Source organism: Sceloporus occidentalis, unplaced genomic scaffold (genome assembly GCF_023333645.1).
Source record: "Sceloporus occidentalis isolate IW3139 unplaced genomic scaffold, rSceOcc1.0.p SCAF_7, whole genome shotgun sequence".
Taxonomy (NCBI): domain Eukaryota; kingdom Metazoa; phylum Chordata; class Lepidosauria; order Squamata; family Phrynosomatidae; genus Sceloporus; species Sceloporus occidentalis.
The window spans coordinates 6,445,054-6,460,907 of record NW_028316987.1 but is presented as its reverse complement, the minus strand read 5'-3'; the positions used below and the strand labels follow the sequence as shown (position 1 = coordinate 6,460,907).

At 37.6% G+C, this 15,854-nt stretch overlaps 1 protein-coding gene across 1 annotated transcript in view; it reads left to right on the top strand.

The window, feature by feature from the left end:
- Nucleotides 1-15,854, top strand: part of LOC149309095 (puromycin-sensitive aminopeptidase-like) — a 91,113-nt gene that overhangs the window by 65,560 nt on the left and 9,699 nt on the right. Inside the window, exons 9-16 of the mRNA XM_089531780.1 lie at nt 670-784; nt 4,112-4,276; nt 4,466-4,570; nt 6,149-6,209; nt 8,786-8,895; nt 10,211-10,274; nt 12,043-12,182; nt 13,704-13,838. Of these exons, the coding sequence (XP_089387906.1) occupies nt 670-784; nt 4,112-4,276; nt 4,466-4,570; nt 6,149-6,209; nt 8,786-8,895; nt 10,211-10,274; nt 12,043-12,182; nt 13,704-13,838 (895 nt within the window). The remainder of the gene's footprint in view (nt 1-669; nt 785-4,111; nt 4,277-4,465; nt 4,571-6,148; nt 6,210-8,785; nt 8,896-10,210; nt 10,275-12,042; nt 12,183-13,703; nt 13,839-15,854) is intronic.

Here is a 15,854-nt window from a genome sequence, read left to right as displayed (position 1 = left end):
GGGGCGGGGTTACCGCCAAAAAGTTTCTAAGTGTTGCAAAGTGTACTTTGCCCAGTGATTCTAGAAGTTTCCGAACAGCACTGCGCAGGCGCAGTAAAACCCATTTGTATGAATTCGCAGATGACCACTCGAAGAAATACCGTTACAGGTGAGTAACCTGTCCTTCTGCAGTGTGCTTTGGACCATAGAAATGGTAAGGATTTCTATTTCTCCTTCTGACTTTGGATTTCCAGTTTGTGAGATTTCCCCAATACAATAATTTGTATTACAATTCAGCCTTTTGCACAAGAAGTTTTTAAGAGATGGGGACTTAGATCTAGTTGGATAGAAAGAATATTGGTAGTTTTCACAATTTAAATCATTGTCTTTGTTTTTTGAAAAGGCCAGTACAAATTACCAGCTAAATGAAGCAACTTACTGTGAAGCTAAATTTTTCAAGTCCCACTCATTTATTATACAAGGATTAGTGGAGGGATAGCTTGTGAGGTGTTTGCCTCTGTGCTGTATTCTAGCAGATATGAAATGTTATTAATGTTATTTTCACATATATGAACATGTAGCATTCTATAAGGTTTTTAAAAAATTAATAAATAAATTGTTGTAGCTGAACTGAATACTTTCCCTGTCAGATGTCATATTGCTTCAGTCTCTGCTCTTTCTCATACACAGGGAAACTGCGCTGCTAATCGATCCCAAAAACTCCTGTTCCTCTTCCCGCCAGTGGGTGGCCCTTGTTGTCGGTCATGAACTTGCTCACCAGTGGTTTGGAAACCTTGTGACTATGGTACTTAAAATGTTTTTGGCCTCTTTAGGCTTAAATCAGTGTTTTTCAGATTGTAGGACAGGCCAGCACATCTCTTTTCTTGCCACCTCAGGAACAGTTGCAAGTTGTAAACATTATTACTCATGGCTTTTCATGTTCTCTTATGGTACTGTGAGTGTGCTTGTTTGTACATGGACAATACTGGATAGCAGAATGGTGGCTTTGGTGTATCAGTAGTCACCAAAACAAGTAAAGATTTTCAGCCATCTGTATCTGGAACATAAACTGGCTACAAGAGATTATGCATAAAAAGCACTGTACATTGCTGTTGTTATATAGATATTTAGTGTGCTATCCTTGTAGGGCTCAGAACAGACAGTAGTGCAAAACAGAATACAGAACTACCGAAGAGAGTGGAGTCAAAATTTTTGTATTTATGGTAATTGCATAGCCAAAACGTCCATTTGTTTGAACAATTTGTATACTTTAAATTATTTTCCATATAAATTCTATGAATATAAAAAAACCTGTCATATTATGTACATTAAACACAATTGGGTATATTTGCATAGCTCACAATTCTGTTTTTGGTAGGCAAAAAGAGGAAAAGAGTTATACAGGAAAATGATGCTCCATCTGTCTTCTGTAGGGATCCTGTATTCAATGCTCATACATTTCCATTCTTATATTTCAACTATAAGGTTTAAAAGGAGTGAAGAAAGCTGAGGTTTTTAGTATGTTGAATTAGATATCCGTAGGATGATCTTGTAAAAGCACAAAATAAGGACAGTCCAAATTTCACAGAATTTCTACCTGTGAATTGGCAGTGTGCCTGTTGGGTTTTTATGCCTTAGAACTGGAGAAGTTCTAAGAAACAAACCCTGGAGAAGTTTGTTTTTCTTTTAGACTAGTTAATTCTACCCTAGTGTGCTTAGCATTTATACAGTTTAATTCCAAGTGTGGTGGAAGTCTAGCATCTTTCCATGCTATTGTTGTGTACCTGCAAGTCATTTCTGACTTATAGGAGCCCTAAAGGGCGACCCTGTCATGGGGTTTTCTTTAGCAATATCATTTTTGTGGGTTATTATTACTTTACCTTATTTTTGCCTTTTACTGCCAAGACCATCTTTCCTCTGTCATATCACCTTGCTACAGCAGTAATTGCTGAAATAGAAAAGTATTAATCACAAACATGTTTGGTATTTTTAGCATCTGTCACGCCACTGGGACAGTTGGAAACATAGGAGAAGCAGCTTTCTATGACTAACCCATTCTTCCACAAAATATAAGAACAGGCCTGGAGGGAACTGACCTTTTTCATAAGTTCAGTTGTACCAAAGTGGCAATGATCCTCCTCCTCTCAGGACTGTTGCAGACCCATTTAGCTAAGCAAGGATATCTCACTCTTTTAACTAGCTCATCCAACTTCCTTTCCCTTTCCTGGTTTTACTTGTATACATGTCACAAGTAGCTGGAGTCATGCACATACACTTTCTGCAAGAAGAATTAGTTTCATCACACTCACTATGCTGTTAGATTTTAGCAGGCACCAGTCGTAAGTTCATTTTCACAGTACAGGACAGAAATTAAGATGTAGCAAAATAATAATGTTGGCTTTGAGATACAGGTGTTTAGCTGTACTTCAAGAATGTGGCTACACTGGTAGATTTCCAAATATGCAAGTGATACTGTAACATTTAGATAGGTTGTATAATTTATTTAAATTTTTTAAAAAATCTTGGTTTGTAAAAGTGGAGAGTATATACATTCTCAAGTTATTTACTACTTGTTTCGATGTGGGGCAACATTATCCAACTTTGAGATACCTTTGTTCTACAAACCTCAAGTTTGTTACTAGTATAGGAAGAGGTCCATAGCCATCTGTACATATGGTGTAGGTCTGAGTTTAAACTGAAAGAATCCACAATAATAATTGGATAGTAATCTTTTGAAACTCTCCAAGATTGACAGAAAGTGAAGGATGCATAAAACACATACAAGAATGGTGAGAGATTGGCACTAATATGTAAATGTCTAAGTCAGGGATGATAAATATTTATCTGCAGTGTTTGATATATGTCTCAGTGAATATTAGTAGGGCTAAATTGGATTTTGCCACACATCGTGACCCCCCCACCCACCCACCCCGACGAGAGGACAGGCCTTCAAGAGAGGCAGCTGGAAGTTTGGGGATAAAAGTTGATTAGTCTGATGCCTACCTCTAGGGCATGCCTTGCACTATGTTTGCTTTTGAGTTCCCAAGTCAAAACAGTGATGTTTTTAACCCTGTCCCAACTGTGAATAGCAGCAGGGTTAAATGCATTTGCTTCATGATTTTGATATACTCTGCTGGCTTCCATTTGGTTGCCTGGCTGCCTGGTTTAAATGTCCAAAATCTATAGGAAAAAAATGCATAAAAGGATATTTCCTTGTGGGGAGGCAGGATGTAGAAAACATGAAAATTGAGGCTAGAATGCTGTTTGTCACAGTTGCAGTAATCCTGGTAATGTTCATGTGTATTTGAGTCCAGCCTTTTGCCTGGAAACCTGATATAATTGGAAGCACATTATTATTGCCCTCAGAGATACAATTGAGCATAGCTGTATAGAATTTGATCACAGTAGTGACTTTATCCATTTCATTTCAGCAGAGAGATGGGTTACTGTGATTCAGCTTTTGTTTATATTGCATTACCAGTCTCTGCTACAAATCTTAGGCTGCTAAGCAAAACATTCCTTCAGTGACCAAAGGAGAGAAAGCATTCCTATTTGAATTATTTGTATCATTAATATAGCAGTTTTCTTTTTCTAAGCTGCCCCCCCCCACATATTGTCAGGTTAGGTACCTGCTTTTTTAAAAGACCAGAGTTAAAAGACCCCCCCCCCCCCAATGCACAGAATTTTACCATAGATGTAGCCATCTTTTTGGGCCTTTCCTCATCTCCATTTTAAGAGAATATAGTGATGGAATAATGGAGAACATCTGAGGTCCCAGAAACTGCTTTATAATCAAGTACAGGTTGAGAATCCCCTATCTGAAATTCCAAAATACTCCCAAAATCAGTATTTTTTCATGGGTGAGTGAGATAGTGACACCTTTCTGATGGTTCAGTGTACACAAACTTGATCTTAGGTTGCACAAAATGGTTAAAATGTTGTGTAAAATTACCTTCTGGCTATGTGTACAAAGTGAATATGAAACATAAATGAATTTTGTGTTTAAACTTGAGTCCCATCTCCAAGATGTACTTATGTACATATTTGCAACACTTCAAGCCCCAAGTTGAGAAAGGAGACTCAATTTGCGTAAAATGTTTTTTTGCCAGTCTTCTTAATTTTGTTTTTGAAGGAATGGTGGACCCATCTATGGCTCAATGAGGGCTTTGCATCCTGGATTGAGTACCTCTGTGTAGACCATTGCTTTCCAGAATACGATATCTGGACTCAGTTTGTTTCTGCTGACTACACACGGGCGCAGGAGCTTGATGCCTTAGACAACAGTCATCCCATTGAAGTGAGTACCTGCTGTAACGTTTTGTCCCCTACCAGTTCTCACACATTTATTCATTAGAAAATCTTCCTCTAAAGGGTTAAAGTAGGGGAAGAGCTGCCCAGAATAGTGTGATACATTAGGGATTAGTATTAATTTAACACAATCTAACTGCCTGTCTATTCTGGTAACTCATTTCTTTCTTCACTTCAGGTTAAGGTGGGCCATCCATCTGAAGTAGATGAAATATTTGATGCAATTTCTTACAGCAAGGGAGCATCAGTAATCCGAATGCTACACGACTACATTGGCGATGAGGTAAAAATGTGTAATTTCTCTCCAGTATAATTGTGAATGTTGTGTAGGAGAGTGTGTGGTACTAGTGTGGTGGATCATTCCTTTGGCTGCCTTCATCAAATCGCACTCAGTGCTATCTGAGTATACAATTGTTCTACATATCTAGAATGCCTTTTTACAGCTTCTGTGTTATACAATGCACCCAAACAGACAGGCCAAAATAAAGCTGCTTTGCGTCACTTTGGAGGTATACTGTTTAAATGATGGATGCCTACTAAGAGTCCAGAAGCCACACCAAAGCCACACTCCAGTCCTAGGTGCTGGAATGCAGCTTTGGCGCAGCTTCTGGCCTCTTAAGATGTGTGTATCATTTAAACAGTATACCTCCAAAGTAACCCGAAGCAGCTTTATTTTGGCCTCTCTGTTTGGGTCCCATAATCATCTTTATTTGCCTTAAGGTGAAATCCTTCATTTTACTGCTTGAAAAAAGATGTATGATTAGTTCACACAGTTCCCTGTCATATATATCTGAGATACAACAGCAAGGCCTGGGCTGCCACCTCTCCCCAACCACCTCCCCTGTGTTGAATGGAATATATGAGTAGGCTGTGTACTTTCATACTATCTGCTGTCCCTTTGTTTTTTAAATGACATTTTGAATGTATAGGTGACCTGTATTCCAATTCATCAGGCTTCATACCTCTAGATTTTATTTTATTCCTTGGTTTGTCATTAGAGCATCCCTCATTGCAACCTCAGATCTGCCTTAAATGGCAGAAGACCCTCTGAGGTAAATTTGTTGGGAGAAGGGAGCTGCAGGATGGTGGTGAGAAAGGGAAATTCACATTGTACAAGTTAAAGTCTCCTCTTTTGTGATTATCTGTGGCTGTTCTAAATAAATATATTGTAATACAAGACAGTCTGAATGCTTTGTGTATACTATAAAACTTATTTTTAAGTCTTCAGAATTATATAAATTTTGATTATTCAGTAAACAGATTGTTTATTCAATAAAAATAATTTTTAAAAATAATTATGTAAATTGTTCTTTAGGTATGTTATTGGCTCTCTCAATTTCAAAGTTATTATTTAAGGCTTCTTTTCATTGTGGTGTTAAAGTATAATTTTGAATGGTTTTATGAATGCTTTTCACATGACTTTCAGCTATTAATGCATTCATTGTTGTAAATAACATAAAACAATGCCAAAAGAGGTGAATTTCATGAGAGTCTGGGGGGAATTACCACAGTATTGGATGAATCTAAAAAATATGTACCGAGGATCAAACCTATCTGGCAGTGATCATATTGTAGGTTCACATGCTCTACAGATAGATTCAGGATGTAATTTCTTTTGAACACTGTCTTAAATTAGTGTTTATGGCTCTTTTCCTCAGTTATATGTGAAAGGTTCCTATTTTATCAGAAGGAAACTGTCTTAGGGAGTGGAAGGTGATGTATAAATTGAGCTGTGATTCGTCAGAAAATTCTGTTAGCTCTTCAACAGTATTATTATGTGTAAAAAGAACATATTGCCATCTTGTCCAGAGCAACTGATAAGCTAATTCTTCACATTTTCATTTTTATCTTATATTCGTAGGATTTCCGAAAAGGAATGCACCTATATCTTACCAAGTTCCAACATAAGAATGCAGCTACAGGTAATTGAACACTGTGTTCATGCTTTTTCTTTGTCTTTTGTTTTTGACTCTCTAGAACTACCTATATCAGAGAGAGGTTTTATTCTCATCTTATGGAGTTCTTTACCTGAAAGAACAGCAAAGTGGTTTCTACCATATTATAGCTTTGTGTGTGCCAGGTCCTTCTCACAATTCTTTTTTCTGGCCCATTGGAAAATTAAACTAAATTTAACCTCAGGTCAAGAGCAGGCTAATTTCAGTGTTCCAGGTGTTGTTGGACTCTGTAAATTATAGTATCTTGACCTGATAAGAGTTACTGTCTAATAGCATCTTCATGACCATGAGTTGTCCACCTCTTTTTTAAAGAAAGCCTGTCTCAAATTTGAATCGGAAATTGGGTTTTACAATTTTCAGACCCCCCCCCCCAATGCATTTTTTAAGAAGTAAGATTATCATTTTTTATCAATTCCCTTCATAGCTACTTTTGAAAAAAGTGGCCATGAATAGAATTAAATATTGGAAAATCAATAAAAGATTGGGTGAGGAATCAGTGTGTGTGTCTGTGTCTGTGTGTGTTTAGCTATTGCTGTTGTAACACTGTCAAAATGATAACTACTGTACAGAACATAGAGTTGAAGTTACATCTTTCTGCTTATAGGGTGTGCAGCCTTGATCTTGCCGATACCTCAGCCATTTAGCATTTTAGATACTTAATAGTGCTTCTGGCCATAAAAAAAAAAAAAGCCTGCAATCCATTTATAGGTTTCCTAGTCCTTTTTTTCTAATGGGATTGTGAGGTAGTCATATAGCTGCAGAATGCTCATATAAACCCTCTCCCTCACAGACACACAGCTCCTTTTTTGCTATGATATAGACACTTTTCTACTCTATTACTGGGATTTGATACATCCAAGGGATTTGACATACCCACTGAGATTTTTTCACCTCCAGCTGTAGAATCCATACCATATGATATCACATATTCTCTTTCAAAACAGCCATGCCCTGGTTTTAAAAGAATTTTGCCTCAAGAGTAAAAGATTGCTCTTTTTAACAATAATGAATTCAGTTGTACTGCTTTTCTTCTGTGCTAGTTTTGTAGTTCTTTGCATCCCAACCTTTTGTCATTGAAGAAAAGGGGCAAAGCTTCATCAGCAATTATATTCTGTTAGATTACAACTCGCCAAGTGTATAAAAAGTTCATGGCCATTTTAGATATTATGTTTTGGCAAACAATGGAATTGTTTTCTGTTTCCTTATGTACCATTAAATGTATTGGCTAGACCTCAGAAGACAGAGGCATATTCAGATCTTGAAATAAATGGAATTTAACCCCTTACTATTACTTTAAATGTTCGAGTCAGGTGATCATATATAGGTTATTCTTAATAAGGTACTAACTAGGATGTGAGCAGCATAGTTGTTGGAAGATAAGGACTGATGAAGAAAGGATTCTGGATACATAAATAGACTGAAAATACAGACTTACATAGGCCAAAGACATGAAAACCCACCTGATACCATAATAAAGCATAAAGAAAGGTTTTCTGACACAAGTTGTGTACCAGGCTGGTAGTAACCTATTTTATTGCTGGAAGGCCAGCATCAGTGAAAATTGAGCTGCCACATATTTCCAGGATGTCACTAATGGGCAAACAACAAGACAGGATTGAGAGGAGATTTCTGATTTGATACAGATCACCACTGAACAACCACTTGTTAGCAGTTTAGAGAGCAAATTGATCGGTGCATGCCAAAGTGGTCATAACCACTATGTCTGTAGTACAGTGTTTAAATTTGTCCTATATATATCCTATGCTCTACTTTCTAAAATTGATGAAAAGTTATGTACATCCACTCCTTGCTTGCTAGTTTCCATGAGAAACAATTTTTTAAAAAACTGGAGAAATGAAAATTGTTTAGCTTCTCCATTTTTGAGGGATTCTTGACATGACAAGACATTGAAGTGCATTGCTTGGTAAATTGATTACATCCAGGGAAAATTTTGTGGAGGAGGAGGATAGTTAAATGCAAGGATAACATTGGAGAAATGAAGTGACTGAGACAGTAGTGAATGGAAATCAAATTAAATGGGCCTGCCAGAGATAATTTTCCCCCTCACGTGTATGACCTGAAAACATACGGACTTAGTATGGAACTGAGGTCTAGTTATAACCTGAAGTCTTAGTCATGAAGGTAGCTGGATTGCTTCACTTATGCAGTGTTCTCCTCATCTTCAGGGAGGCTTTTCAAGACAATAGCCAATTTAGGTTGGGAACTTTTGGTGCATTTGAGGTTTTGCGTAATCTCTTAGAAAGGCCGTTGGACTAGGAAGGAATTTCTGCCACGAATAATGTCAGGTTTCATTGTCTTAGTTCCCCATCTGTTAAGTCAAGCTGCCACTATCCCTACTCACGTAATATTCTTAGAGGAGGCAAGAATTAAACATTTGTAAAATACTCTGCCCATTAAAATTATGTAAAAATGATGGTGAACCCTGCTAGAATCTTAAAAGTTAGGGTTGTTTTTATAGAAATGTATAGAAAGGTGAAATGCTGAAGTTGGGGTTGTTCAATCTGAGTTTTTCTCTTCTACAGAGGACCTTTGGGAGAGCCTGGAACATGCTAGCGGTAAACCTATTGCTGCTATGATGAATACATGGACCAAGCAAATGGGGTTTCCACTTGTTTATGTGGAAGCAGAGCAGGTAGGTATATGATTTTTGACTTTGATTCCGACTGAGTTCAGCCAACATATGAAACTGCAATTTGACGTTCCAACAATTAAAACAAATAATATTGAGCCCATTTCTCTGTTGTCACTGTCAGCTTTGCTTAACATTCCTGTTTTTAATTTTATACCATAATGAGCGGGACCGCATGTCTGAACCTATACGTTCAGATGTTACACCAATCTACAGTTGACCATAAATTGTGTTTTCATCTTCTGTTTGTTTAAATAAACACAGTGGATCTCAGAGCTATGTACTGCTGCAAAAGTATCATGGATGCAATCTTTACACTATTCCATGGGTTAGAAAGTGCCTCAGCCCAACTACAGCCCTTTGCTAATTACAAAGCTGCATTCTCCCTGGGAGCTTTCCAGTCATTTCTTATATTCTCTTAGTGTAATTGCTGTCCTTTTTTAAAATCAGTAGAACTGCAAAAATATAACACAAATATAATTAAGTTAATACACAGTCTTAAACTGTAAATGAAAGAAAAAAGAGGCACATGTTTAGTAACTTAATGGAAAATATTTACCAATACAGCCAGGCAACAAAAGTAAGACATGTCTGTTCCCCTTCCCAAAGCCCTATCTGTTCCTGAATAATGGAATAATCTTTAGATCTAGTTGTGATTAAGCATTACAATTCATTTCATGTCTTTAGGGTGGGAGCATAATTCAGTCATAAAAGTACATATTTCGGTCCTATAAAGTTGATGCCATTGTTTGGGAAATTTGGAAAGGGAATAGTCTTTTAGCTGGAGACTGATCATCCAAGTATATCTGGAATGTTATTTTACTTTTAGAATCTGAGGCCTGGCATTTAAATCAACCTATACAAGGTTAAGCCTGTGCCACATTTTATTGGAATAGATCAAGCCAGGCCTTGCAAATTACTTAATTTGTCGTTGTAGACCATAGCAGTTAGAGCCTCATTTTGTCCTATGTGCCTGATAACCCACTGCTGGCTGTCAAATTTCAATTATGATATATTATATGTGATATGATACAGTATCATGAGAAAACATGTCAGCTGTGACTGGGGCACCGGAGTCGATTGGGAACAGCAGAAAAAGGTATGTGGGGATTATGGTGGTGGGAGCAACAACAGAGGGGAGTCAGCAGTGGGCAAGAAGAGATAACTTGACAAGTTGTGTAGAGAACTTTACAAGCCTAAAGTTGCTTGTGAAGTTGAGGAAGTAGAGCCTCATAGTTGAAATTCTGGGAAGATGATATTACTTGGAAGCATTTTGAAACCTCTCAATAATATTCAGACCTCTTGTTCTCTACCCCAGCAAGAAGATGACAAAGTGTTGAAGCTAGTCCAGAAGAAATTCTGTGCCAGCGGACCATACAGTGGTAAGACGATGGCTAATAGCAGGAGCCAAGCAGCGCACCATATTGTACGTGATACCAACCATTCCACGAAACAGCGCTTGCACTGTCAGTTTGTGCAGGCAGGTGTCCTTTTTAGGATTTAGATGTTTGAAATAACTTGACCTTTAAACGAAACACTACTAAGATTGACGTTTTAGTTTTTATTGTATTTTTCTTATAGTGTGCATGTTTTAACTAGGAAGATTGTAAACTGCCTTTAAAATATCTTTACAGTGTTTTTGTAGTGCCTTTGTGTATTCAAAGCTCATTTAAAAAAACCTTTATGAAGGCAGTAGAAAGACAGATTTACACAGCTTTTCTTTGCCTTTACATGGAAATCTAGTATTGAATTGATTGCTTAATATATCCCAACTACTCCCCCACTATACAAATAGCAAACTAGATATTTGGCCCTTGTCAGGGATATAGGAATCTGACTGCTTAGTGGATCATAGAGTTTAAAAAATGAAGGAGCTTTCTGGCAAAACCTATGCCAAAAGATAGAGCTAGCAGGATTTCTTTGCTGATAAAAAGTATGGCCATTGGTTAGAGACTTTGTTTCAGTGTGACTCACTCAACCAGTCTCATTGAGGAAACTTGCATTGAGCAGAATGGCTGCAGCTAATGGCTCATCCAAAACATCATACCCTTGAGTAACACAAAACATTTCTGTAGTTTCCACCTTAAATTTAATAATTGTCTTCTAGTTTTATATCAGCAGTTTCCCTGTTCAGACTTTTTTCTGAGCAAAATAGTTTAAAATCTATGATTCTCTTGTTATACTTGTTCTTTATGCTGTTGGCTGCTTTTCCACTCCTTTAACAGTTTGAATATAAAATTCATGTAAACAAGCACCATTGGATATTTCTGTAAGGCTAATTTGGAGTTTGTGTTTTCTGTGCTGTTCATATAGTGCTAAAAGCATCTTAACTGCTTTGAAAACCATTATGTTTGAAAAGTGGAATACTTAAATGTCTAACAAATTGTAAGCTGCTTTGATAGCCTTGGCTGAAGAGCAGGGTATAAATAAAAAAATAAGTATATTAAATATTAAGGGAAAGTAAGAACAAATTGAAATGTATTGCTATTCCATTCCAGGAATAGTTCATTCAGCTCAAGCCAGAACCCCAACATTCATCTTCATTTATTCTCTCAAGTGGATCAGCTCTTTTCAAAAAGAAACTATATTCCTCCGTGGTTTTAGCCAATCCAACTAATTCCTTGTTGTCTAAGCTGACTTGGTTAAAAGGGTATTGGTCTTGTAGCCTCTGCTTCACACAAAGAAGTTCTTTGTTGAAATGGCATCATGTGGTTCTGATTTTCAGTGTTTACTGTGCTGCTGAAGTTTAAATAGACTCTAACTGAAAGTGTGTTTGTTTACTGAAACAATATTGTATATAAATATGGTATGAGATTTAGTTAAATTGCACCTTCCAAGTGTCTGGAAACATATGGTTTGGTTTTGCTCTGTTAAGTATTTTCATTCAATCTAGAATACCATGTTAGAGATTGTTGTTCATAGAAAATGGAAGTTGCTAGATTTCCAAGTTGCTTTGCACCCAGTGGTATAGAAGAATTTGGATGAAGTTATTTTCCTCCAAGAATCATTATCTTGATACTGTACAAATGTGCTGGCTTGAAGCAGATGTGCTTTTACTGCTATAAAATTTGGAATTTTTTCCCTTGGGAACTAGGCAGTGCACCATACCATGCCTTGTTCTGTCAGGCATCCTTCTTTTCTTTTATATAGGGGAGGATTACCCTCTCTGGATGATTCCCATCAGCATCTGTACAAGTGAAGACCCAGCCCATGCTAAAATGCAAGTGTTGATGGACAAGCCTGAGCTCACGTTGGTTTTGAAAGATGTGAAGCCAGAGCAGTGGGTGAAGGTGAGCAAGTGTAAAAAGAGAGCTGTTCCTCTCTCAAACAGATGGTTCAGCCCACTAACTAAATATGGCATATTTCATACTTTGTCAGCACTTTGATTGACAAGAGGATTGGCAGATTTTGCAGTAAGTCATGCATTCAACCAGGACTTTAAAAAAATGCACAGCTGTTGTATGCACTAATTCATTTGTGCATTTCAGAACAGAATAATGTTTGCTATGAGAGCCAGCATAGTGTAGTAGTTTGACCTTTGGATTACAACACTGGAGGCCATGCTTTGGATCCCTGTTTGGCCATAGAAACCCATTGGTTAAACTTGGACAAGTCAAACTGTCTCAGCCTCAGTGGAAGACAAACTTCTGCTGAGCAAATCTTGCCAAGAAAGCACCATGATAGGTTTGCCTTAGGGTTGTCATAAGTTGGATACAACTGGAAGGCACCCAACAACAATAATAATTCTGATACAGTACTGTGTGCTTTTGCTGAAATTTTCTACTGAAGAGTCCTCTATTTTTCAGTCAGTTAAAAAAAAACTGGTGAATTTGGGCTACCTAACTTCAAGAGTAATTTTAAGCTTGTTCTTCCACTAATTTGCCAGTATTAGGGAAAGGAGGGCTAGAATTCAGTGAATGTTGATTCAGTTAATATATTTACACAGGTCAAAAGAAGATAGTAGCCATGGGGATGCTGATTAAAAGTGTCAGTTGCTGATGATCTCTAGCTCTAGCTGGCCATTCCCATTTTTTTCTGTTACCTGATGATTATGCAACAGCATCATGAGAGGGCATCAAACTAGGCTTGTTTCAGCTTCTTCCAGGAGTGTCTACTATGATTATACAATACAGAATTTGTGCGTGAATTCGGAGTTTTCTAATTCTGGTACAAATTAGGATAATCATTTTGAACTTCCTTGTAGGCCTTTTGCAACGATAAATTAGAAAACTCAAAAGTACTTTCTATAGTGCAAGTATGGTACATATTAAAATAGCACTGTGCTATATGTTTTAGCATAACCTAGTGGTAGCAAAAATATTAAAATGGTCAATTAAGGGTCGTGCATACAGTTGTAGTCTTAAAGGTGGTAGGCCACGAAGCAGGCACATTGCCAATGAACCTACTGAGATGTAGCTTTCCTTTATTTTAAATTAGACAAAATTCAATCATCAGTAGGAAGGACTTTGAAACAGGAGTTCTTTAACCTCATACGTATCCTCTCCATTATCCTGGCCAATAAGAAAAAATATCCATGTTTTAATTACCAGCTTCATACTACAAGTGCTTTAAAATTTTGTTTGAAATGCTTCCTCTGCTGAAGTTGGATTTCTGCTGATAATTTTTCATTACTTTGTCGCATAAAATACTAGAATTGAAATATTAAACAATTCTGTTTGGTGGTTTCCTCTGTTTTCAACGAAAAATAATACAGTCAAAGGTAACTTGAAGACTATGGCTTTACTTTTAAAGATTACACATTGGTTTCTGCGAGTTGCTAACTGGCTTTCCCCTACTCCCAATGTTTTCAGTTAAATCTAGGAACGGTAGGGTTTTACCGTACACAGTACAGTTCTGACATGCTGGAGTGTTTGCTTCCTGCCATCCGTGATCTCTCTTTACCCCCCGTGGACCGGCTGGGGCTACAAAATGACCTCTTCTCTTTGGTAAGTGTTGTTTGCCTGCCTCTCCTTTTTCCTAATCTAGCATTACTTCCCCCTTTTGCTCATAGCAGATTGTTCCTTTTGCTGTAGAAATGGGTTTTGCTAGAACCAGACACTATTCCAGAAGCATAGTGTCTTTACAGTTATTTTGTCAAGGAGATGTGTTACGTTTCACCTCAAATGTGATAAGTGAAGGCACTGCAGCCCCAGCCTTAAACTGCTGGCTATAGTGCTTATGCAAGAGTACAATTAGCTTAAACCAGCAGCCTGGATTTTGTATTAGTCAGAATTCTGAAGCATTAACAAAGTGTACAAGTGAAATATCAATTGGGGATCCAGTTTGCTTCTTAGAGGAATTTTGCAAGCTGAATGGATTTTTTTTTTAAAAAAACTTCCTTTGTATAGCTGATTTTTATGTTGATTGTCATCTATTTTTAATAGACCATCCCAGCTGAATCATGATCCTTTGGATTTTGGCTACTGTCTTTATATTTGCTAATTTTGCATGGAATTGGCTTATTGCTTCTGGTTGCTTGTGGGGAGGAGCTATACAGCAATAGCAATAGCAAGTACGTTTCTATACCGCTTATCAGTTCACTTAAGCACTCCTTAAGCGGTTTACAATGTGTAAGCTAATTGCCCCCAACAAGCTGGGTAATCATTTTAGCGACCTCGGAAGGATGCAAGACTGAGTCGACCCTGAGCCCTAGCTGGTATCACAACCTTGTGGTTTGCAAGTGAGTGGCTGTAGTACAGGTGTTAAACCACTGCACCACCAAAGCTCCTACAGAGCACTGAAACTCTTTTCTGTAATCTCACAAGTAGTGTCTGGTGTTTTGAAGTTGCTTATGGCAGCTATATAGGTTGGCAGCTTTTGTTTTGAAACAATTGCTACTAAATGCTGTTTCTAGTGCTAACCTGGTGCCTAGTGCTTGCACGATGTAGCTGCACATATACACTTAGTCTTTTAAATATCATATATTCCTTGTGCCCTTTCTTTTCTGATTTCAGTGGCTTTTATTGTGAGGAAATTGAAGGAAGGCTGTGAACTCTCTGTGTGCTCTGCCTTCATAAATAAAGATTAGGCTAATTTTCAGGGCTGTTAATTTTAACTAAATGTTCATTTGGGTCTTACTTAGAAGAGGGTGTTTTCCTCAGATTGCATGGCTTCTAAAATAGCAATTGGTAAAAGATAATGCAAAATACTATGCTTTGGCAGATGTAATATAATTTTCAGTTAAACTATATTTTTTTTTAAAAAAAAAAAGCTTCCTGTATTCAGGCAACCCTTTCTTCCATGTTAGTCTGCTGACAAATTAATAGTGCAGGATTCTGGGACATACCTTTATTTAACTAGGCCACTGTTCAGGCATTTTGAACTGCACTCACTCAAGTGATTTGAGAATGTAACCATTCTCTGGCCTGAATTCATCAGGTACACCTTGCTAACTGCAGATATTAACAAATCCGCTGGCTAGAACAAGTGCCTCTGGCAGGAAGGATCCTCAGTAATGCATACTCCTTTCCTTCCAGCTGAATTACCTTGAAGTGTGGAGAATAATAGAATCATAGAATTGTAGAGTTGGAAGAGACCACAAGGGCCATCCAGTCCAATCCTGTGCCATGCAGGAAATCACAATCAAAACATCCCCGATAGATTGCCATCCAGCCTCTGTTTAAAAGCCTTCAAGTAAGGAGACCCCATCATGCTCCCAGGAGGTGTAATCTGAGCCTAATTCCCAGAATCCCATCTTCTGGCAGTCACCTCCACACATTAGTTGTATTTCACAAAGTATTTTCCTAGTTGTTAGCTGAACATATTGCCTGTCCTTTCATTAAGTTAACACAAATTGTAAAATTATGAGATAGAGGAGGTAGGCTCCTTTCTGTCTTTCTTTCATTCAATAACTTCATAAATGCCTTTCATGTCTCTCTTAGGGACTTGACTTGATCCTTGCGGGCTTAAATATGATAGTGTGCTAATTAGAATTTTTTGGGAAGCAATTGAAGGCTGAAATT